The 26,323-nt window shown below is 41.1% G+C and overlaps 1 protein-coding gene across 6 annotated transcripts in view; it reads left to right on the forward strand.

Annotated features, from left to right (window-relative positions):
• Positions 1–26,323, forward strand: part of SPATS2L (spermatogenesis associated serine rich 2 like) — a 168,697-nt gene that overhangs the window by 77,504 nt on the left and 64,870 nt on the right. For all 6 annotated transcript variants that reach the window (XM_067026520.1, XM_067026523.1, XM_067026522.1 and 3 more), the window contains exon 3: positions 6,590–6,650. In XM_067026520.1, coding sequence (XP_066882621.1) covers positions 6,612–6,650 — 39 coding nt within the window. In that variant the 5' untranslated portion in view covers positions 6,590–6,611. The remainder of the gene's footprint in view (positions 1–6,589; positions 6,651–26,323) is intronic.

Here is a 26,323-nt window from a genome sequence, read left to right on the forward strand (position 1 = left end):
AGAGGGAAACTTATTTTTCTTCCCCTACAACTCCAGTCTCTTTTTCTGCAACTGAATACCTGAGGCCCTCATGCTATACTCTGACAATCTAGAACCTTTACTCAGATGTTCCATCAGGACAAATGGTGGCCCCATAGACAGGTGTGCAGGCTTCCCCAAGCTCTCTGTCAAAATTTCCCTGTCCTGTTTCCCATTCTCTGAGAGAATGGGAAACACTCTCTGCTAAGGGCCAAATGATGGCAGTAGAGAATGAAATAAATTAATGTGTGAAATTGCACCTTCTTCCAGAGGTGGTAGTAATCCATAAGCTGAGTAAAAATGTAGACATCTCTTAAGAAGTTTCCCCAGGTTAGGAGTTGGCTCTCTGGGACACTGTGGGACGCTCTGTTTTGATGGAGAGGCTTTTTGCTGCTTCTCCAATCACATCGCATAATTAATTGACTTCCTCCCCACAAGATCAGTCCGGATTCTTCCTCTCTGAGGCAGCCATGAGAAAATGTCTCAGGATCTATGTGATCACAACACTGTCTAGGCTGTACCAAAATCAGATACAGAGACACTTTAATTACTTTAACTTAGAAAGATGGAGTAGTTAAACATTCTGGAGTAGTTAAACATTCCAGACCCTGGAATGTCATGGAGACTCTGGGCAACGTTGTAGAACCAGGAAAACAGCTTGTTGGTCAAGGGCCCACTAAATGAAGCTTCTAACATTCTCATCTGAGGTAGAAGCCGCAGGAAAACAGCCATCTCTTTGTAACAGGTACATTCCCTCCCATTCCTGTGAGAGTTTAGTGCTTTGCTCTGCAGTCTGTGTGCCCTGCAAATGTACAAAGCCTGACCGGCGGGAGAAGGCAGCGCCCGGGACCGGTTTTATTCTCCTTGCAGAGTTCTTACTGCAATTCATATACAATGAGCCCCATGACTTGTTCATGATGCTTTTGAGGTGCTATCAGCACAATGGCTCTGGGCTCCAGAGCTTCAGACTGCCTGGGCTTGAGTCCTGGCCCTGCCACTTACCGTGGGACCCTGGGTTGGTTACTGAATCTCTGTGCCTCAGCTTTCACGTGTATGAAATGAAGATAATCACAGTTTCTACTTTATGGGGGTATGAGGGTTAAATGGATAAATATGTGTCAAGCACTTAGCAGAGTGCCTGGCACAATCTAAGTGCTCCATATTATTATTATTATTATTAATATGTTGGTGAAAAGACCATTCCCTAAGGAAACTATCTCCCCACCCATTTATCTATCTAGGCATCTGGAGAATCTGTTTGTTGTGTGTTGTGATTGGGATCAAGGAAGTAAGTGGCCCATTCTTCATATTCCCAGGCCAGAGACTATAAAGCAGTGGTTCTCACAGTTTGGTTTGCGTGGGTCTGAATGCCCTGGAGGGCGGATTAGAGCACTGACTGCTGTGCCCCCCATCCCAGAGCTTCCGATCCAGTCCTTCTGGAGAGGGGCAGAGAATTTACATTTCTAACAAGTTCCCAGATGCTGCTGTCGCTGCTTCTCTGGGAATCCCACTTTAAGAGCCACTGCTTGTAGGACAGCAGTTTCCAGTAGAAAGTATGATGTAAGCAACATAGGCCATTTAAAATTTTCTAGTAGTAACATTAAAAAAGTAAAAAGAAATGGGTGAAGTTAATTTTAATGTTATATTTTACTTAACTCAACATGTCAAATATTATCATTTCAACACACAATTGACTTAAAAATCTATTGAGACAGTTTACATTCCTTTTCTGCAGCAAGCCTTTGAAATCCAGGATGTATTTTATGCTCCCAGGACATTCTGGTTCAGACCAGCCGCATTCAGATCTGACTTTGCAAGAAAATGACCCGAGGAAGTTTCTTTTTTCTGGCCTCCACCCGCCCCCCCCATACCAACTGACATTCTCTATTTTTATGTTTTTTATAAATCATGGGAAAACTTTGCATAAATGACCTTGAAAAAAATTGTTAAAATCATTATTTAAAATTTTTTCTTATGTATTTCCTCTGGCTCTCTAAATTCCATTCAAGAAAAGTGATATGACACCTGAGAACAGGAAAGTCAGTCTAAGAGCAGTAATAGGTTTCAGAGAAACAAAAGTGAAACTTTATTACTGTCTACATAGTGAAACAGGAGGGAAAACGGAGATTGGTAAATCAGAAAGCAATTGGCATTTCAATATACTGTTTTAACTTTTTATAGTTTATATGATTGCATGAGAAATATAAACATATACATATCTTTTTTAAACTCCAAGTTTGGTAGTTGATCAGATTGTGGTATATATTAAACTTCTCTGAATTGTATTAATTAGAAATACTGAAACAAATGTATGTGCCGGAATTTGCACTATTCAGGTGTATTTTTCATAAAGAATATTTCTCTTTTTTACAAACTAATAGATTTTCTGACTAGCATTAATGCATATGAAGATCTTTGCATAAGTAAGTTCAGTTTGATGGTAACTATAGTTGTGGGTTATTAATTTTACACTGGAGATGTGTATAGATGATATATTGGTGATAGATAAATGGTGAAATGCTTTTCTTTGGGATTGACATCTTTCTTAATAAGTTTTTGACTATGGAACATATGTCTAAACTGAGGTGAGAGATCAGTCTGAGATTTCATAAATAAAATTTCAGTCAACAGTTTCCTTGATCTTTATTTTTCTCTAGGATATATGTAAAACTTAGATGATGTATATGTATATTTGTAATGTTATTGCTGAAAGCTGAGGAGTAATTACAGGGAAAAAATTTCAAACAATACCTAAGCTATTAAAATGTTGCGCCAATATCAGGACTTGTATTTCTGGCTATCTTCATTTTCTATTGATTATTTATATGCATGGGACATGTATGTGTGGATTTAAATAGTTAGGCCCCAGTAATTGGTCTGTTCTAAGAACAATTGTAGTGTTAATAAGAATTAGAAACCAGGTTCTTCCCCCAAGAAGTCAGAGATCGTTGTACCTTTCTTATGGACTTAAAAGCTCTCGAGATCAAGCTATGTTAGAGATAGACCATCAAGCATGGTGACCAAGCGTGATGAGAAGGAAATAGCAGGTCCATTGGCCCCAAACATGTCAACTTACCCACAGCATCAAAGGCTTCTCGGGTTAACCCAGGGGGTGTGCAGCTTTGAGGGATGGAGTTTCAAGTTGCTGAACTCTGGGCCTGTCATTTAGGAGAAGGTGACAATATATTGTTTCTTAAAGGAAAAGTTCCTTAACTGTTTAAGTTAAACAGTTAAGATTCAGATTAAGTGGATCTGGCTGTCCCGATGTAGTTCATAGCAGAGAACAGAATCCCAGAAGAATAGGGACACAGCACAGTTTCATTTTCCCAGGGGCGAGGGAGCCAGAGGAAAGGTAATGGGCATGTGATGCCATGCCCGGGCGAGGTGTGCTTCTGAATATTCTGGGAGGGCTAGTGCCAATCTGAGGTGTGGACACTCAGGAAGGGCCTTTGACACTGAAGGTCAACCTTGTCCCCGTTGTTTGTCCTTATCAATAGAACCCAATTTAACTAGCTAGCCACTTAAATTCTTAATTCTTAAGGCAAATCAGATTTATTTTCTATTTATATTGAAATCTTTCATTTAGTTTCCATAACTGGAGCTGTAGCTGATTTCCCAATCTCTCTGTTATATACCAGCCAGTGGAAAGCCCTGATGTGCAAAGGCCATAGGAATCCAGCTGGAAGGAATTGCTTGTAGAGATAGCACACGGGGGGAAGTAAAGAGTAAAATGGACAAAGAAGAACTCCCTACAAATTATTTTTATCTTATCTTCCCATCTGAGAAGCCTGTAATAGCCCCATTCTACTCTCACAGCCAACCTTTTCCTTCCACAAAAAAAATAATATTGTAATCAATCTTACTGGCATCACAACCAAAGAAGAGTCTTCCTTGACTTAGACGCCGAAGCAATGAGAAAGGGAATTGCCAAGGAAATATATATATTCCTATGAATCTAGCTCACCATTCAGTACTGCCACTTACTCAGATCTCAGAAATTTTCTGTCCTCTGTGGAATTCCTCCCTGATTTCTCTATAGATTATAACACTCCAGCTTTAGAAAATGCTGCACACCCAAATCCTAGACATCAAAGCGAAACAAAAACAAAACCCCTTTTCTATCAGATTTCACACATCTATAATGGCAGGAGTAGATGTGTCCAGAAGATGTAGCTAATCCAGTCTAATGAGAGGAATTGTGGCTGAGATCCATCTTAACAAATTGCCCCAAGTGCTGCTGTCTCCTTTGAGCCTTCCTCACTCCATAGCTGCAGGCTGTGTCTCTTTCTCTGTCTTCCCCATATCCTCATTCTCTCACATACATATATATACTATCACATGTAGAAAAATCTATGTATATGCAGTGTATGTGTACATAATGCCAGAACTTCCATTTGAATAAGAAAATCAGCCATTCAGATGTCTTCAGATATCATGCTTATAGACTATCTTGCAGGCATTGTGATGACTGTTCAAAGGTTTCACATCTATGGCTTGTACACAAAAACACCTGATTATTTGTCCTTATACTTCACTTACCATCTCTATTCACTGTTATGGATAATCAGAAAATAATCCTAATGTCTTTTACTAGTAACTCTCAGGGGCAAGAATAATGAGAATGAAATTCAGACATTATTTGCCAGCTAGCATTATTTACTTTCTCCCTTATGCCAAGGCAGAGGATAAATAGCATTTACCATTGGGAAGAATTATTTAAATGGAAGGTGTATCCAGTGGGATGGGCACTCTTTGTAGAGTATATGGGAAGGAGCTGTCTTACTGGGGATTGAGTTTGTAGGGTCTCCCCTGCCACGGTGCCCAAATGCATGTATCAGTGGCAATGTCATTTGGAAACTTGTAAAAATAAAATTTTACTGTTTCTAATATTTAATAATATAGTAGATAATAGTATATGGATTCCTATTTAAGTGGTAATAGAGTTAAGATTACATATTGCCAAGCTTTCATCCTAAATCAACAAAAGGTAATGGATCTGAATTTATGCTTTATTTCAGACCTAGGCTTAAGAAAACGGTGGGGAGAAATCAGAGAATTTTTGCAAGTTATCCCTGAAATGTTATCAATTCTAGATACACTCTTTGTAGCTAAAGTCAAAAAGGATATAAGAAAGGGTTTCAGTGGTTCTTGATTGACAAAAAGCATTAAACATGCAAATAAGTAATATATTGATATCTCGGCCTGTCTAGCTGCTAACTTCTGAACCAATCTGTTTGCCCATTGTAAGTCATTTATGCCCTATTTCAAAAAGAGATTGAAACTATTAAAGACTTAAGATGTAGCTTCTATAGTAATGGTAAAAGATTTAGACCGGATGAGAAGAAGAAAAACACAACAGCTTGATATTAAGAATACAGATCTTGGGCTTCCCTGGTGGCATAGTGTTTGAGAGTCCGCCTGCCGATGCAGGGGACACGGGTTCGTGCCCTGGTCCGGGAAGATCCCACATGCCGCGGAGTGGCTGGGCCCGCGAGCCATGGCCGCTGGGCCTGTGCGTCCGGAGCCTGCGCTCCGCAGTGGGAGAGGCCACAGCAGTGAGAGGCCCACGTACCGCAAAAAAAAAAAAAAAAAAAAAAAAAAAAAAAAGGAAAATACAGATCTTCTCATAGTGGGCAACTTTTCAAAGAAGATTGGACACCAAAGGCCTAAAACCTAAAGAATTTAGGAAAACAGAAGGGTTATGGGCAGTTTTAAGAGTACATTTGAGACTACAGATCATGCATTTATGGTCATTAAAAATATGATACAGGTATATATGTGTTGATCTGGAAGAATGCTCATATATTGATAAGTGAAAACACAAGTTTAAAAACTATTATGTGTTTCTTATGTTTTAATCTGGAACCACTTCTCTTGTTTCTTCCTGGAGTGTTTTGGTGTAGTTACATACATTCAGGAAAGACTCAGTCAGTGTTTGCTATATTGACTAGAGACTAATAAAAACATTGGAACAATAAAGATTGTGATGACAATGCTTAGTTAAAATACATACACTTTTCCTCCTCTCACCATTTTTTTTTTTTTTTTTTTTTTTGCCGTATGCGGGCCTCTCACTGTTGTGGCCTCTCCCATTGCGGAGCACAGGCTCCGGACGCGCAGGCCCAGCGGCCATGGCTCACGGGCTTAGTTGCTCCGCGGCATGTGGGATCTTCCCGGACCAGGGCACGAACCGGTGTCTCCTTCACCGGCAGGCGGACTCTCAACCGCTGCGCCACCAGGGAAGCCCCCTCTCACCATTTTTGACCACCTTTCTTTTACATAATAAGAAACACAGTTTAGGTGCATACCCACCTATGTTTGTCATTTTCCATGTTGGTACAGTATGAATAAAATATTTTACATTGTCATCTGGAGTTATTGTAACATGCTTTTAGAGCATATATAAGACAAATGCTTAGCTGGAAAGTATTTTTATATTCTAAATTGGTATTTATGATTATGGCTGAATGAAATTGTTTACTATATTGGAAGAGAGCATAAAAATAACACATTGAGAAATCAATTTTAAAACTTTAAAGTTAATCACTTTTTTTTTTTCTTTTCTTGGTAGGGCTTATTCCACTAGGAGCAAGATGGCTGAACTCAATACTCATGTGAATGTCAAGGAAAAGGTAAGATATAGTTAAATATTGGCTTGCAGATACTCCAAACTGGATAATGTAGTCTCTAGCTAGTAAAAACTCAATTATAATGGAGGAAGGGAAAAATGGTTTGGGAGAATACATAGTAAGCTTGACACACGAGAAAACCATTCCACAGAATCGTAAGTAGCATTTACTAAATGGGTGTTATGCATATTATATTCATTTTCTCATTTAGTCTTGACTATAACGCCATGTAGTTATTTTCATTTTACAGAGGATGGAATTGAGACACAGAGAAGGTAAGTACTTTGCCTGAGGTCACATAGCTAGGAAGCAACAGAGCTGCGATTTGAACCCAGCAGTGCTATTCTACAGTTCATACTCTTAACCACCATACTGGGTTCCATCTAAGAGCGGGGGTATTATGCTACATCTCCAAAAACAGCCTCGTAGAGATATCCAAAGCATTCCCTAGTGGCCGTGCTGGGTAGCCTTTACAGTTTCTTTCAACACTGAGGGTTCATGACTCTGAAAATCCCCCCTCCTCATTACTTGCTGGAGGCTGAGTGTACTTCAGAGCCCTTCCAAGTCTTGTCCTCCTCTGCAAATTTTCTCTCCTTAGGGTCACAACCCCTCCCTTGCCATGTATGCTCCCTTGCACTGTAAGCTCTTAAATGATCATACACTGTAGATCCCATGAGACCAGGGAGTTACATTTGTCCAAACCATCCGTCTGGCCCCAGGGGAGCTGAGGCCCTAGAAGGGGTTTGTCCATGGTCGCCCAGCAAAGTGAGAGAGCCTCACCCGGAACTCACTCCAGCCTTCCACAGGGCCACCTCCCACCTCCATTAGGCTAATAACTACTTGGGGGCCGGAGTTTGTCTTTCATCTCTTTGTATCCCCGCAGTGCCTAAAACCCTGAGTGAAGGATGAGAGAAGTAACATTACTGGAATCCTCAGTAATTTTTCTTTCCTTTAGCCAAGATGTATCAGACTCTTGTTTTGTCCCAAACACTGTTCTGGATGCGGATGATGTGGGACTGAACGTGTAGATGAGGTTCCTGCTCCCATGGAGCTTGTTTTTTAAGGCAGGGAAACAGAAAGTAAACACAAGAACATATAAATGAACACGATCATTTCATATAGTGATGTCTACGATGAGGAAAATACAGCAGGGCGGCGCAGGCAGGTGGTTACTTTAGATGGGGTTGGTCAGGGCAGGCCTCTCAGAGGAGGTGATATTTGAGCTGAGATAGAGAAAACAGGGAAGAAACACCATGCAGTGATCCAAAGGTGGATAAGCAAAAGCAGGTGCCTGAGGAAGACCAAAGTTCATCATGTTTGAAGAGCAAGTGGTTGAGTGGCCGGTGTGGCCAGAGTGTGGTAGGCAAATGGATGGTGATGGGAGATGAGGGCAGAGAGTACGCCAGGAACCAGAATTGCTAGAATACTGACTCTTCACCTGTTTCCTCAACCTCCACAGCATCCAGGGGTGGAAGCCAGGGTTTCACAAAGTTGGATGAAAAAACAAAATGAATTTTCATCTTTACTCATATCTAAATGAAATTTAGCATTTCCTTCAATCATGAATCTAGGCAATGGAGAAAAACAACCCACAGGAGTAGCAGGTGTACCTGTGACCTTCACAACTAGTAATCACAGGTGTCTTCATATCAAATCACATTTGTTGCAGACATCCTGAAATGCTGTTTGTTCATCACTACTTCAAAATTACTGTAATTACAGAACCTGCCGCTGTATTGTGTTATTTGATGTTGACAGAGAAGCACGTACATTACTGTAGCATAAAATTTGTATTAATATTTTAATGTTATTTCAATATGAGTGGTTTCCTCTGTAATCCTGTATGTTTTATTTAAACATTATTCCGAGAGGGACCCCCGAGGCTTCACCAGACTGCCAAAGGGGGTCTGTGCCCCACAAGGTTTAGAAGCTGAGACAGAAACATGTAGGGTTTTATTCAAAGGGCAAAAGTAGCCGTTGAAAGGAATTAAGCAGGAGCATGACTTGGTATGGTATATTTTTAAAACCTCCCCCAGCTTTGCCAGCTGCTGTACTACTTATTTTATAGATCTTCATATTAAATAACTTTTCTGTTTGATGAGGACACAGAGGCTTGAGATGAAGTGCTTTGGTCAAAGTCAGACTCTCAGGGAATATGAAAGAGCAAGGATTCAAACTCAGCTCTGTCTGGTTCTAAAGCTCATGCTCTTTCCACTGTATTACTGCTTCCCAGAGTTTAACACCAAAATAACCCCAGGGCACAGAAGAACAACCTTGCTACTTTGGGACATGGTCAAAACCAGCTTCCACATATAATTTCTTTGGAGTCTTCTGTGTGATCTTAAAAATGGATGCAATTTTTTTATCCTTTGTATTCCGTAACAGATTCCATATATTATATTAATACAGAACTGTTTTCACTTATTGACCATTGAGCAAACAGTGGCCGAAGTCTGGGCCCTTTTACACTGTGGCTTCGTATTCTCTGTGACTCACAGTCATACGCTCGGGTGAGACTCTGTGTTCCCAGTTTGAGAAGCTGGGTCCGGCACCACAGTGCTGACCAAATCTTGGCCCATTTCCAAATATCTGTTGATGGATGGGTTGAACAGCTCCTAAAGTTGGGTTATGGGAAGGAAAAGCACTTTAAAGACTCCGTCATAGTAATTGATTCCCTGCAAAACATGGCCAGTGGACAGACCAATATAGTAGGCTCAGCAGATAGAGTGTCTTACTCAAAACAGAGGTGGCCTTGAGCCAAAATGGGGAAGGAGGCCAATCCGTGATCTCACAGACCACAGAGGTTCAGTGTGAATGCTCCGTGCACGGGCTCAGGCGCCACATTCATCCACTTGTCATGACCAGTGTCACGTACACGTACGAAGAGTAACAGGAGATGGTGTTTTTGCCATTGCACTTCAGTAACTTATCAAAATGTTGGCATCCTTTTGAAAGAGGGTGATGTTTAAGTTGTAAATATTATCCATCTGCATGACAATGGAAGCAAAGCTCCTCTAACTCAGTTAGTAAATTCCATCTTCCCGTATCAAAAGGTTAATAGATTTCTCAGCTCAATAAAATAAATCATAATAAACAACGGAAAATTATGATCATTTGTAATTTTACCTTGATTTATTTTCGTACTTTTATTTCCTTTCGTGATTAGCTTTTATGGCCTTTTTATGATTAGTTTGTTTCCCAATCTGTCACACAGCGATGACATTTCAGTTCTGAAAATTAACAATAATAACTGTTATGTCTTAAGTTATAAATTATAAGCTTTTAGAGATGTGAGAACAGATCCGTGTGGTGTTTTTATACACTAGCTAGTCAAGCACTGTGGGAAATTAAATACTTAGTAAAAGTCTTGCAGTGAAATGAGTTCATCAGTTTTCTCTAGTGGGTCCACTATTGGATGAATTGGAAAGGAAGAGGTGCTTTGGTGAGAGAATCATTTCTGTCCTCATGCAGCTTAACTTAAGGTCTCTCATATCCAAGACAACTGAAATTTACAGTTGACACTCTTTGTGACTCTTTTTAAGTATCTCTGTATTATTGGACTATAACTGAAAGGATTTAAATTGGAAATATCCTTGAAGTCAGAGTTTGATCTCCTTAGGAGTGTGATATCCATCCTCTGTGTGAGCTGTGACCCTGTTTACATTTCCACCTTTATCAGAAGCCACTTCTCTAGTCTCCCTTCAACACAGCCATCCTGACCATGAACGTTTTTCTGCCTCCAGGCCTTTGCAAAGGTAGTTTCCTGTCTCTGGGACATCCTCCACAGGGACCCGGCCCTCACTCACCTCCCTTTTAGGAAGCCTTTCAGATGGCTCCTTTCTCTGCCCTCCTGCCCCCCGCTGAATTATTGGCCTTTCCTCTGTTCTCTTTTGTGCTTCAGTGAGGCTCTCTGCCTTCTGCCTCCATACCATGATGGTTAGTGGTCTGTCTCCGCAAGGGAGATTGTGTGCTCCTTGGGGGCAGGCACTGGGCCTTTCTCATCTTCATACTCTTGGGTTTGACACATAGTTGACCCCAGTTCGAGTTAGATAAATGAATGGATAACGAATGAATGAACATGCCTGCTTGAATCATTACGTTCTTTAGGGACAGATTTCCCATTCACGATATTTTGCAAAACCTCAAACCTTCTTGAAAACTGAAATGTAGGTTAATGGAAGTGTCATCTCATTTTAGTACTCTCTTTGCTATTAAATAAAGCAAGTTTTAAATTGCTTCTAAAAACAAGCTTAGGTTACTTAGGTTGACTACCTGGGTTCTGCAGAAAAGCAGCGTCTTTATGAGATGGTTAACAAATACTGGTGGTCTCGGGTAGGTTTTGCCAATAACAGATGAGGTCCTTTGGTGATTAACCAGTCATATCCCACTGTACCCCCTCCAAAAAAAAAAAGAAAAAATCTCCATATCTCATTTTATTAAGGAAAGATACCAGAATAAAATCTTCAGGCTACTCAGGGATCCTATATTTAGGGCCAATTCAATTTCTACAGCTCTTTTCTAAGTAACATATTTTTTTAAAAGAAATTTAACACTAGAACCTCATAGATGAGTCAAGGGTAGGGCTTAGTAGTGACTATTACATTATTCTCATGTGAAGCGCTAGGGTACCAACCTAAATTGATTTATAAAGTTTTAGATGTAAATCTCAACTGAGTAAGAAAGGATTATTGGAACTGGCATATGCACAAAATAACATTTTCAGTCAGATATTTTCATGCATTATTATAAATCAGTTTAAATAGAATACAATTCAGCAGCACAATTTGGTGATGGAAAGCCAAGGGGATCCTTGTTTGTAAAACGGGATTACAAATGGAGTTACAAAATAATATTTGCTGAATGTCTAGTTATGGTCTGATAGCTAATTCCAACAAAAAGTGATCCTTAAGCCACTGTAGGGAACCAAGTATGCTTGGGAAGTGATCTCTAGCAAGGTAAAGTCATGGAAGGAGCTTGGAGTTTGGAGACAGTAGCAGAGATAAGTAGCTCCCTGATTACTAGTTGAGCAGCCTAGAGCAAGTCACTTAACTCTTCTGGGCCTCAGTTTTCTAATCTGTAGATTGGACATGAAAACAAAACCTACCTGACAAAATCATCAAATACAGTAATAAAAGTAGAGCTGCTTTATGAGCTCTTAATCCTGTAAACTATAAAGGATCTGGGGGGAGCTCATCTGTGTATTTTGCTATTAAAAAGTGGAAAAGGAGCCCTAGTTAATGTTTTTGTTAGTAACTCAAAATATAAATTCACATAGAACTGAGATTAGAAAGAAAACATAATAAAAAGCCCACATGAGAAAAAGAACATAAAACTGGACTTGACTTTTTCAAACTTTTATAGCTATTGCTGAGCCTCACAAAAAATAAGTGGGATTAGAAAATATGATGATATGGAAATGGGGAATCACTTAGTCTATAATATCCTCGCTGCAGTGTGCCACTTATTATGAATAGCTTTTTGAGCTGTTAAAGTTATGGAGGTAAATTGGGTTGTAAACAATAATCATGTAGACTCATTAAAATGGAGGAGGAGGGGCTTCCTTGGTGGCACAGTGGATGAGAGTCCGCCTGCCAATGCAGGGGACACGGGTTCGTGCCCCGGTCCGGGAGGATCCCACATGCTGCGGAGTGGCTGGGCCCGTGAGCCATGGCCGCTGAGCCTGCACGTCTGGAGCCTGTGCTCCGCAACGGGAGAGGCCACGACAGTGAGAGGCCCGCGTACCACCAAAAAAAAAATGGAGGAGGAGGACTAGACAAGGGGAGAGGAGCCTTTTGTCCACAATGGGAACAAGGAGGGGCCATCTCAACATTTGTGCAGGTGACTGACATAGACTCTGTGTCCTGGAATCTGTCCTCAACAGGTGGACAGATGTCCCATTTTATTTTATTTTTTCCTGTAACTGTCTTGATTTATGTTTCATAAAGTATTGAAATATGGTTCAAGTCTTTATGTGGGGGAGTATTGTCAGAAAAAACCAAGAGTTTGATTAAAGAGATTTTTTAACAGGATCAGAGAAAGTACAAAAGAAACCCATCATCAAGCATCTTTAAAATATTAACTCCATTTAATAGTGAACTCATTTTATGGGATGTGGGACAAGTTTTAATGATATGCAGTTGTTTTTAAAGACCAAGCCATGTAAGCTTTGGAGCGAATCTTAATTACATAATTTTGTACAAGTGTTTAGGTCAGTTTAGCCCACTCCTTGGATTCCAACAGCAAAAACACAAACCACACACACAGCTTTTAGGTTTCACCATGAATAGGTTCTTGTCATCATTTTCTCATAGGAAAGGGTCATTTAATTTCCCTTTCAAAGAACGGAGAAACATTGACAATAGTTATTGCCTAATGCCTATGTACAGAACGGCTGTTATTGTTGCTTGGCAACTAGAAGAGATCTGACAAGGAGTCTAAAGGAACTGAATGAATAAATGGAAATGTCAGCATCAGTTTCTGCAGATAAGAAGAAATTTACTATTGTAGGATTAGCATCACATTGTTTTTTTTCCCAAGCTACACAATCGGAATTCACAGTGTTTCTGTTCTGCTTCTCCTGCCCTCCGGCCCCCCCTGCTTCCAGCCTTTCATCACAGCCCCTTTTGCACTCTGGCTGAGAGTTAATACAAGGTAGAGGGTTAATGCTAAACAATACAAGAGCATGTCAAAATTAAAACCTTTGGTGACAGGAAAATAGTTACCTCTGTTGGCGGTCCCTTGGAATTTATGTGTACTTTACCAATATTCTAGTTATTTTTCACAATGATCCTTCATATTAAATTATCCAATTTTTACAAAATTTTTTAAAAATGATAAAGCTGCAATGGTTTCTTCTCTTCTGACCTTGAGCATTAAAAATCTGTCCAGATGGATTAGATAGGTAGTTAGGTAGATTGATTGAGTCACCACTTAACAGTATACTGCTTGTATTATTATTATTATTATTATTATTATTATTATTATTATTATTAAAACAACTTTTTCTCTGTGATTTATCCACAACTTGATTACAAGCTCCTTATAAGCACAAATGGATTTTCACTTTATTCGTGTACTCAATAGCTCCTAGAATAGTAGTATCATAGAACTTATGCCCCCAAAATACTTGTTAATCAATATTTAGTCAAATAACTGAGCCAAGATTCTATAATGGTGATTCTCAGCCAGTAGGAAGAAAGGAGAAGGAAGTGGAGCGTTCCTCCCTGTGTTGGGACAAGCATTAGAATGTCAGTAGGGAAAAGACGGGAGTAATTAGAAAAAGCATATTTGTGTTCTTTTGAGTCTCCAAGAGCAGAGGCCAAGGTGGGATTAGATGATTAAGAGGTACCTTGGGGGTGGGAAGCAGTGGAGGCTGGTGCTTGTAAAAGAGAAAGGGGAGGAAGGATGTGCGGGCAGGGAGAGTCTACAGACTGTCAAGCGTGCAGGTCTGCCATAGTTGAAAGAAGAAGAAGGAAAAAAAACGGAGTTAGAAAGAGTCTCCCTGGGCAGTGCAGTTCTAAGAAGGTTTGTGCAGGTCGATGGGGAGTCTTCATTCCCCGGCTGGGGAACTCCCGTATCCCTCAGAAATGAGCTTTCACTACCACCCCCTACCTGAGCCATTGACTGGGTGCATCCTGAGTGGAGTGAGGCTTGGGTGGACCCAGAGGGACGGTAGCTAGGCTGTCAACTCTGTTTCCCACAGAGGGAGATTTCTGTGCCACCACAATATTTGAGAGTATAACAAAATTTTCTGTTTACAAAGGAAACTGAAATATCTATTTTGGAATTCAATCATATAAGAGAAAAGCATGAGATTTTTAAAATTTTTAATAAACATTTCAAGAACCTCGGTTAATTAGTAAATTAAAACACAAACTCTAGAATTCCCCTTCCCTCAGCAAGATGAGCCATACTGCCACTAGTATAGGGAGTCGTCTTAACTTCTAGGGCAAAGGATAATTTAGGAGTCTTATTTTCTATCAGAAGTGTACTCTCGGGCTTCCCTGGTGGCGCAGCGGTTGAGAGTCCGCCTGCCGATGCAGGGGACATGGGTTCGTGCCCCGGCCCGGGGAAGATCCCACATGCCGCAGAGCGGATAGGCCCGTGAGCCATGGCCACTGAGCCTGCGCGTCCGGAGCCTGTGCCCCGCAATGGGAGAGGCCACAACAGTGAGAGGCCCGCATACCGCAAAAAAAGAAGTGTACTCTCTAACCACATTTACGGAAACAAAGGGACACATTAATTTTACTGAAAAACTTTGGTACCTTGTGGAATCTCACGGGGCTTCAGTTTCCTAGGGGTCTCCTTTATGTAGAGGATCTCCAGAATCCTTTCTACCTCTAATATTGGATGAATCCATGGTCTTTTCCACCTCACAGGCCCCATGAAAGACTGAAAAGGGGACTGTACCACGGATCAGAGGACCTGGGGACAGCCTTAGTTCTGATACAAATCGCTGCCTCAGTTTGAATGTGGTACACAACCTGTCCATACTCAGTACCTTGTTTAAAAAAAAAAATTGATTAAACTATTTATAAGGTACATTTATGGATCACTGGTATGTCATTTCTGATGCCTCCCTGTCTACAGACTCTTCAGAACTCTGCTGCTCAGTTCTTGAAGATAACTATAAACAAAAATGTACTGAACTGATGATTGAGGAGCAATGATATACTTTAAAGTTAATGTTTTTCTTTTTTAAATTGTGGTAAGAGTGTTCAACAGGAGATTATTCTCTTTAAGTGTTCACTGTGGTGTTGTTAACTCTAGCACAGTGTTTCCCAGCAGATGTCTAGAACTTAATTAAACTGCATAACTGAAACTTTATACCATTGAACAACAACGCCCCATTTCCCTTTTCCCCAGCCCCTGACAACCACTGTTCTTTCTCTCTGCTTCTGTGAGCTTGACTATGTTAGATACCTCATATAAGTGGAATCATGCAGTATTTGTCCTATGTCTGGCTTATTTCACTTAGCATAATGTCCTCAGGGTTTATCTGTATTGTTGCATGTGAGAGGATTTCCTTCTTTTTAAGGCTGAATAGTATTCCATTGTATGTATATACCACATTTTCTTTACCTACTCATCCATCGATGGACATTTGTTCATGCTTGTTTGATGTTTTTATTGGCTCATATTGTAATTGTAGCTATTCAACTAAGGCTGAATCCACAAACTAGTTTTAACCCTTTTTACCGCCTTTAGAGAAAAAGCAAAGGAGCTCATAAAATCATTGGGAAAACAAGATCTGGTTAAACAGATCATAATGTTTACTGATGTTTAAATCACCATGCTTTTTGAAATTGGTCAGACCTGTTAAAATAAAAAAATGGTATGTGGGTGAACAACAACACTTCCCCTAAGGAGAGAGCATGTTCCTGGTTTCCATGGTGGTGAGATGGCCTCCTTCCTTCATGCCACAGTGAAGAAATACCCAAGATTGGTATAATTTAGAGATTAACCAAACTCCTTTGTTCTGGTATTGACTAAGAGGTGACTAACTCCCTTATTTGGTATTGATTAAAGGGTAATAGTGACTTGTACCTTCATGGTACTCTTTATCTGAAGAGTTCTGTGAATGAGCAGGGGGGAAAAACCCACAGGGAGACTAGATGTCCATAATTAGCTTCCCCCCTCAAGTGAAGACCTTAAGTTCCAAAGTAAGTGAGGAAATATTTTTACTGAATATTCTAAGTTAGAAGCAGAAGATAAATTAAAAATATCTTACTATTCTGATTAAAATACCAAAAACAGAATGTCTTGTAAAAATAAAATTTCCTTTTTCTTTTTGTCTTCACTAATAAATCCCCAAATGGATCTCATCAGAGAAAGTAGCTCAACAGAACATTTACCTAAGTCCTAATACTGTGTGGGTATAAAAGGCTGGCTGAAAATAGACTTCCAATAGACTCAGAGACTCACCCTATCCTAAATTATGTGCAGGTCTTAACTGGTAGTTCTGGGAAAATATGAAGAAGAATTAAGCACAGTTATGGAGAACGTGCAGTTATACACTGAATACATGCTAGTAGCTAAGTGAATGAAATGTGTATTAAGTCCACTGCTTGTCTCAATATAGATTAGAAGGGCAGCTGCTACTAATAGCAACCGTTTGAGATATACATCAAACCTACATGTGCCAGATTAAAGATGAGAATTCTGATATGAAAAATGTGTCATGGACTAAATTAAAACATTTAAGACACTTCATCTGATTTTAATTTTACTATTTCTTTACATAGGAGAAGCATTCTTAAGTATCAGATACTCAACAAGTCAATTTATCAGGCTTATTTCTAGGAATTAGAGAAGTTATATAACTTCTTTAAGCTATCAGTTTTCATTTAGTATTGGAACTGTTACATTAATTTGCTTTTTTTTCTGCCCTCAAATGCTCAGTGACTTGAGAAAGTATAGACTCTGAATTGATGGAAAGAAGTCTGGGTTGTTTTTGCTTTAACCCTTTGAGTCAGATTGTATTCTTCAACGGCTATAAAATGTCTCCCCCATTAAGAGGTGGGGTCTGAGCCCCTCCCCTTAACACTGGGTAGGCTTTTGGAACGGAACTGGTTGACCAGGATAGTGGAAGGAAGTGACTCTCTGTGGCTTTCATAGTGGGTGACTGAGCTTCTTCCTCACTAGCTGGGACACTTGTGTTGGAACTCTGGGCAGCCATGTAAACACTCTGACTGTTCTCAGGCCACCATGCTTTGAGGAAGCCCAGACTAGCCCATAAGGATCACGTGGAGCATACCTGAGAATAGTACATGAAGAGAGAGATTGGCCAGCCAGACCTCAGCTGCACCTCCCCCACTATACCAGCTGCTCTCTCTGTCTGCATGAAAGACCCCAAGGTAGACCCACTCAGCCGAACTCCTCTTGAACTCCTGACCCACAGAAATGTTGAAAAATTACAATTGATTGTTGTTTTAAGCCACAGAGTTTTGGGGTGACTTGTTATGCAGCAGTAAATAACTAGAATACCCTCTCAAAAATTAAAACTGTTCAAACTAGAACTGATTTTTTTTGTGGAGCACAGGCTCCGGACGCGCAGGCTCAGCAGCCATGGCTCATGGGCCTAGCCGCTCCGCGGCATGTGGGATCTTCCCGGACTGGGGCACAAACCCGTGTCCCTTGGAACGGCAGGCGGATTCTCAACCACTGCGCCACCAGGGAAGCCCTAGAACTGGTATTTTGTAAATGATGATGTTGCCTAAATAATACAGAGGCGTGGATGTTTACATGCAGGTAAATTAGTTAATAGGTGAGCAGTTATACCTAAAAAGAGGTCTGTCCTAGTAGCCGCCTTCTTTTCTCTTTTTTCCACACCATCCCTTAGCTTCCAAGCCTTCCCTTATAACTCTCACTCGCGGTTTTCAATTCAGAGTGGACATTAGAACCAGTAGGAAAACTTTAAAACGTAGTGAATGTCCAGGCCCATATTTAATTGTTTGAGGTGGGACCCGGATGTAGGTACATTTTAAAACTCACCAGGTGATTTCCAGTTTGCAGCCAGGGCTGAGAACCACTGTTAGACGCTGGCAGTGCCCAAATCTGTATCCCTGGCTCAGTTATTCCTTGGAGCTGCAGATTCATAGATTCGACTGTTCTCTAGATGTCTGGACATGGATGCCTCCCAGCCCCCTCAAGCAGAAGGTTCCATTTTCACCACTACTTCTTTTCTCAGGAAATGACACCACTATTGACAAAAGTGCTCAAGCCAGACACCCGGGAGTCATCCAGATTCCTTCATCTCTGTCTTCCTCATTCCTCGCGACACAAATCAGTCACTTCCCCCCAAGTAATTTGTGAGTCATTCTCTCCACTTCTCCATCTTGGTCTACTCTCTCTCCCCTCGATACTGTATTAGAATCCTAACTGGCATCCCATTTGCTCTCCTCCAACTCATCCACATAGAAACCACAGTGACCTTCTTAAATACGCAGACATCACACTTCTCTTCTGAGTAGATCCCTCCAATGGTTAGCTTTAGGATAAGGCATAGAATCATAAGACGGCTTGCAGAGCCTTGCACACTTTGCCTCATGCCTTTTTGATGGAGCTTCATCTGAAATCCCATTCCTTCTAAAATTTAATGCTCCAACAATCCTGCACCTTCACTCCTTTGAACATGCTTCCAGTCACTCAGTCCTGTCCGTGAGGAGATGCCGTATACTCTTCCTGGAACACTCCTTCTCCTCTCCCCTTTCCCTCTCCTGGCTTGGTCTTATTACCCTTCATTCTCCGTGTAAACAAACTTCAGTCCTCAGATGGAGCGTCCCTGATTCTCTGGGTTAGGATAGGTCCCCCTGCTACAGGTGCCCAACTCATCTTTACCTCCCCTTCTGTAACACTCATCAAACATCTGCCTTCTTAGACTATAAGCTCCAAAGCAGGTCAGGGAAGGTATCTGTCACTGCTACACTCCAGCGTCTAGCGTAGTCTGTTCATTGTGACTGACTGACTGAATGAATAAACCAGTGAATGTGGATTAAGAGAGCAGTATCAACTCTGAGGGAAGTTCTTGTGGTGATACTCTGGCCTCTGTACTTGGCTCTGGCCCATCTAAATTCAGATCAACAATTTGGATAAGATACAGATGATGGCGACTAATGTTTTAAATGATATAAAATTGGAAGGAATGGCTAATGCATTCCCTGTTTTTGATGGCAGAAAGCAAGGTTCTAAAAGCTAACAGCTGACCGGAGTGATGGGTCAGAACTTACAGGCTGAAATTTAATAAAGGTGAATGCAATATCCTACCGTTGCATTCTAGTCACTATACAAGTATAGGATGGGGGACGCTTGTCACAGAAACAATCCAGGGTGTGTTACTAACATAGTAAGCTCTGTTTGAACCGGTAATTGATGAGGGCCCTGAAAGTGCTGATGCCACCTTAGATTCCTTTAATGGGTAAGTAGGGCCCCACCAAGACAGGTGCAGGTCCCACAATCCTCAGCTCTGATCCAGCCACCTCTGGAACAATGTCCTTCATTTATAGGACCACATTTCACCAGGATGCACTCAGGGGAGCTCGACCAGGGTGGTGAAAGCTTGGGAAGCACAGCTTATGGAAAACAGAAGAGCATAACTTTACTCTGTAGGAGATGGAATTCTGAGGAACACATTCGTTCCTTGAAAAAAAAAAAATGAAGGGCTGGGCTTTTGGGAAAAGATTACACCAGAAGGCAGAACCAGGACCAAGGACTGGCAGCATCTAACATCCCCTCTCTGGCCACATTCTTATCATTGACCTCTCTTATCCTCTTGTTCTTTTGAGCATCTGCTCTGTGTTCTCAACAGGATCTCTCATCCCTTAGTCTCTCCCTAGTCTCCCAATTCATTATCCCCCTTCATTGCCCACAGATGCCTTGATCATCTACCTTATGATTCTCAGCCGCCATATCGCCGAGTCCAAGGATCCACTACTATGTTTCTTAGAGTTCATAACCTTGGATCATTCCTTTTGTCTGCTTCTACCTCTGGCTTGTCGAGGAAAGCCACACCAGTTGGCTCCATGACAAATCCGTGCCATCATCTGGCATCCGTGGCCCTTCAGTCCAGCTCCGCCCTCTTTCATTCATCTAGGCCATTTCCTATCACATTCCCATAAGGCAGCTCGAAACCTTTCTCCACATTTTAGCCCTAAGGCAAACTCTAAAACTCTCACTCAGAGGAAATACCTTCCTTCAGGTTTCCTCCTCACCATCTCAAATTTCTTCTCTATCTTCACTCTTCCTTTCTCTCCTTTCTTCCTTCCTCAGAATTCTGAGAAAGAGAAAGAATCTGCCTTCCCTTCCAAAGCTTACTTTTTCCACATGGATTTTGATACCATTTTCTTTCATTTCCTTTGGGACTTTGTTTCATAATTTATCTCCTGTCTTTCCTCTCTTCAAATTCTTTCTCACTGCCAGCTCCATTCTCCGTCAGTCAACACACTCAGGCACTTGTGGAGATGAATTGTGTGGTGATTGTTTTCAGATAGATTGGAGAGAGCAGAAACCAAGGCAGAGAGTCCAATTAGAAGGCTTTCTCCGAGTCCAGGCGAAAGGCAAAGAGAACCTGTCCAGGGTAGTGAAAGAAAAGAATAGAGAACAGGTGAGACTCAGAGAGGATTTTGTTGTCACAATGACCTTGAGTTAGTTGTTATTTCGGACGTTGCCTTATTTTCCTATGGTTTTGTCAGCTCCTTGGGGACAAATACTGTGTCCGATTCATCTCACAGATTCATCTCACTTTCTCTCATGAAATCTGGCTTTGAATGAATGGTTAGAATTCCCTCAAAATGTGTGTGTCGGGGGGAGTGCGGGGGAGGGAGAGCCGCACTCTGGAAGGTATATTTTTTTTAAAAGAGGATAGTTGTTGAGACAGGGAAAGGTGGCTCCATATTAGGAGGAAGAAAAAAGTAGACTTTGTTCCTCAGTGTGTGGTCTGTTGTAGTATTTTCCCATTGCTGTAACAAATGGGATTTGCTATTACAAATCGCCACAAACGTAGGGGTTTAAAATACCACAAATTTACTGTCTTACAGTTATGGAGATCAGAAGTCTGAATGGGTCTCATTGGTCTAGAACCAAGGTGTCAGCAGGGCTACTATTCCTTTCTGGAGGTTCTAGGGGAGAATTCGTTTTCTTGCCTTTTCCAGCTTCTAGAAGCTGCCTGCATTTCTTGGCTCGTGGACCCCTTTCATTTTCAAACCCAGCAATGGCTGGTCAGGTCTTTCTCACAGTGAGTCAGTCGGACACTCTCTTCTTCCTCCTTCTACTTATAAGGACCCTCATGATTATATTGGGTCCACTGAGATAATCCAGATAATCTCTCCTTCTCAAGGTGATTCGATTAACAACCTTAATTCTATCTGCAGCCTTAATTTACCAGTAGCCTAGCATATTCACAGGTTCCTGGGGATTGGAGGGTGGTTGGCTTTGGGGGCTATTATTCTGTCACCACATTCTTGGACAAGCAGCATCTCCATCACCTGGTAACTTATTAGAAATGCGCTCTTGGGCTCCACCCCAAGCCTCTGAATCAGAATCTGCATTCTAATCAGATCCCCAGGTGAATATACTTTAAAGTTTGGGGAGCCACTACTTTACTATCTGTAAGATTCTCTCAACTTTAAGATTTCCCACAATTCTGTGAAAACTGCATTTTTTTCCACCTTCAATTCTTCATTATTCCTTCTAATCCTGGTTTCCTGCCCAAAAAAAAAAGTTAATTTTGATTTATATGCCTGGTGTTAATTCCCCAAAAGCCAGCCAAGTAGAACATGACAACACTTCTTGCATATTTTTTACTGGCAGAAAGTAGATGTTAGAAAAGGCAATTAAATTATAGAATTATCCATGATGCAAAGGTACTGGTCTGCAAAGAATATTTTCTTCCCCAAGAAGATTCATAGGCGAACTGCCTTCATTAGAGTGTAGATAATATTAGTGGCCCAGCAAGTGAAGCGAAACGTACACAGATGAGCTGTTCTTAAGGCATCTCTGAACTGCTCAGCATTTGAGAAATGTGACCAAAGCTGATTATAAAATTCCTTTCAGAGCTGCAGGAACGGCAACCCATAAATAACTCCGGTTCTCACTGGTGCAAAAAGGAGGTTGCAGGCTGTTTGACTGCTGTCCTTCTTGTAGGGGATAAGATTAAGCTCACCTCCAAGATTACAAGGTCCTCAAGGCTGGGAACAGCAGTGCCTGGGACTTAGGAGGCACTTCATACATTTTTGGACTTGAATACTTTTTACTACCATATAATATGTTAAGCTGAATTACAGAGATGCACTGGAAAAAAAAACCTGGATAAATAAAAGTAATATTTCAATGATCATCTTACTAGACTCCCTACTTCCTTTTGTTCATTCATCTATCTGAACATTTATGAATTATCTACTGAATGCCACCCATTGCTCTAGGCCCTGTGGATATACAGCTATGATCCCTGTCATTTACAAGCTCACATTCCAGTGGGGCAAATAGTCATATAAGTAAATAATTAGGGCAACATGAGTGCTAGATGAGGTCTGTGAACAAGGCTCGTGGGCCTCTCTTCTCTGAAATGTCATTCCCATTCTATCAAGATTTATCTTTAAAATCACCCATTTTTCCCCTTTGCCAGTTGGATTAGTAATCTGGCTTTATTACTTTTATTTTCAGCCCTAGTTACTAATGTTGCCTCTAGGCACTTGCTACTTGTTCTAGAAAATGAAACCTCTCCGACTAGTACAAGTGAAAAAGAGGGTTACTCTAAAGATCTGGTACTTCAAGACAAGTTATAGAAGCAGGAAAGGCAGGAAGTAAGGCAGCTCCAAATGGCCCCTCGTCATCTCCATTCTGGCTTCTCTCCCTTTGTGTGGAATAGTCCAGACGCTAAGGCAGAGAATCTGATTGGCCCACTTTGTCTTTTCAGACCTGACTGCTGCCATCATTGTCACTATACTCTGCTTCCTTCATATCACTCACTTAGCACGAGTTGCAATTGTATATGTTTTTAATTTGTGTATTTTATATCTGTTTTCCTCTCTAGGTTTGGTAGTGACTGTGTCTGTTTTATTGCCGCTGTCTCCGGCCACTAGTGCAGTGCCTGACCCTAGTAGGCACTTAGTAAATAAATACATGGAAGAATGAGACTTGGGCAGGAGGTGGGGGGTGGGGTGGGGGGAGTCTGGGAGTGCGTGCTGTTAACCACCCTAGTGACGGGCTTTCTCGTGGTGCCACTCAACTTGCAGGAGAGAAAGAGATTGAGGAGAGCCTTGGGTCCACTGACTGTTCAGCAAGGCTGAGGAGGAAGGTTCTAAGGAAGGGGGGTATATGGGGGATCTCCCCCAAATATGTCTTGGCCAACACTCTAGACACACATTCTTCCATTTCAAAGACACACCAACCTTTATACCTAGAGAGACCCTTCTCCTTCATGGCCCAGTGTAAATGCCCCCACCCTTTCCTTTTTAAAATTTATTGAGCAGCTAATATATGCCAAATTCTATATCAGACACTTTACATGCATCATCTCTTTTCATTTTTACTGAGACTCTAGCAGGTCATACCCTCATTTTACAGCTACAGAACCAATTTTCGACAATCTAAGCAGCTCATCCAAGGTCATAGAACTAGCATATAGCAGAGCCAAGATTAGAAAATAGGTCTGTTTAATTCCAAAGCTTCTTCTGGGACATTTGGCTCTTTCCTCTATATTCTCCCTCCTTGGGCAAACTTCACTGCTCCCTCCTCTGTGATACTACAGCCTTTTTCATAGAGGCAACACAGCGTTTTACGTGCTTTCAGGTACGGATGGTTCTGGAACCACTGCTACACTGTCCGTCTTAGGGCAGGGACTGTAGCTGGCTCCCTTTTGTGTCCTCAGTGCTTGTTACCTCATGGAGGCTCAACCAATACCTGTCTGCTGGGCTGAGCTTTGGAAGGATAGGCAGTTACTATGCTATTTTGTATTTTTAAAACTCCACAAAATACCATGAGTATCTTATTATACAGAAGTCTCATAAATATTCTTCCCGTCTCTGTTATTGAAAGTTAAAGATCATATGTCTATTCTCCATAACCATATAATGTTTAGGTCATATCACAGTCTACAGAGACTCACCTGCCTGTTATTGTTGATGGTAAATACAGAGTGATGGGTTGGTCCAAACACTGGCAGAATATTCCTTTGACTCAAAAGAGTAGCCTGAATAAGGACCTACTGTATAGCACGGGGAACTCTACTCAATACTCTGTAATGGCATATATGGGAAAAGAATCTAAAAAAGAGCGGATATATTTATAAGTGATTCACTTTGCTGTACACCTGAAACTAACACAACGGTATCAACTCAACTATGCTCCAATGGAAAAAAAAAATGGTTTTAGAGGGTAGAGAATGAAGGAGAGCTTTATAGCATATTTGTATACAATTAGCAAAACCCCACTGTAGCACAATTTCACATATGAATTAATGGAAAAGTAATAAAAATATTAGCATGACATGTCAAAAAAAAAAAGAGCAGCCTGGTATAGGTACACATTGGCATTCTCTCATTCAACAAGTAGTTATTAAATACCTACTATGTGCACATTGTTAGTCACTCGGGGTGTGCTTGGTGACAATGCAAAGATGACTGAGAGGAGGGTTTTGCCCACATGTTGCTCACCGTTTAGAAGCCACACCTTACACAGACACTTAGGCTGCGACGTAGAAGATGCTAAGGTTAGGAGGCACCCCTGATAAGGTCTGTGAGAACCGAAAGGAGACAGAGATAACTTACAGCAGGGATGGTTGAGACGGACTTCACGGAACACATGGCATCTCAGCTGGAGTGTAAGATTTGGGCAAGTGCACACATCTCAGGTCAAGGGCAAAGCTCACACAGAGGTAGGGGGCCAACACTGGGCTTGCGCTTATCTATAAAGGGCAGAGCAAGAGGGGCACTTGGAAAAGCAAGTGGGTGCCCAGTTGTTGATGGCCTTGGATGCCAGGTTGTAGACATTTAACTTTACTCTTAAGGAAGGTGGGGAAATAGTCATGATTATACTTGAAGAAAAGTAGTCTGGCAACAGCCTCGGGGTGAATTTGCAGGGCAGAGACCAGAAGCAGAGGCAGCTCTCATTTTCTGTTTATTTGATAATTTGGGGTCTTTACTGATCACACAGCTGTGCAGGTGGATTGAAAACTTCTGTCAGAACCATTTCTTGAAACTCAGACATAGTCTAAGTGACTCATCAGTAAGCCAAGAAGAATTTCTAAGGGGTCACGATAGACAGGCTCAAGAAATGTGCAGTGTGAATGAGGAAATCTAACAGCTCTTAAACCAGACAAGTCAGGTCCAGGGGAGGTAGGTTAATGTGGGAAGCTGAAATCAAACGGTGTCCGTGAAAGCCACACTGCCTTGCTGCTCAGTGCAGTCAGAATGACAGCAGGGCGGGCCTGAAGCAGAACGGGGCAAAACCTACCAAGCCAGATAGAAAGCCCCAGAGAGAGGAGAGAAAGGGAGATTAGAATGCTGACGCTAAATCAAAACAATTTTTTAAATGTTTATTTTTTATCGACATATAGTTGATGTACATACAGTATAAGTTACAGGTATAAAATACAGTGAGTCACAGTTTTTAAAGGTTATACTGCATTTAGAATTATTGAAAAATATTGGCTATATTCCCCATGTTGTACAGTATATCCTTGTAGCTTATTTTACACGTAATGGTTTGTACCTCTTAATCCCCTACTCTTATCTTGCCCCTCCCCTCTTTTCCTCTTCCCACTGGTAACCACTAGTTTGTTCTCTATATCTGTGTCCACTTCTTTTTTGTTATATTCACTAATTTGTTGTATTTTTTAGATTCCACATATAAGTGACATCATATAGTATTTGTCTTTCTCTGTCTGACTTATTTCACTTGGCATTGTACCCTCCAAGTCCATGGATGTTGCTACAAATGGCAAAATCACATTCTTTTTTATGACTCAGTAGTATCCCATTATATATATGTGTATGTGTGTGTGTATATATATATATATATATATATATATATATATATATATATAGCACATCTTCTTTATCCATTCGTCTGCTGATGGACACTTAGGTTGTATCCATATCATGGCAATTGTAAATGCTGCTGTGAACATTGGGGCACTTGTTATCTTTTCGAGTTCGTGTTTTTGTTTTTTTTCAGATATA

Source organism: Kogia breviceps, chromosome 2 (genome assembly GCF_026419965.1).
Source record: "Kogia breviceps isolate mKogBre1 chromosome 2, mKogBre1 haplotype 1, whole genome shotgun sequence".
Lineage (NCBI taxonomy): Eukaryota > Metazoa > Chordata > Mammalia > Artiodactyla > Physeteridae > Kogia > Kogia breviceps.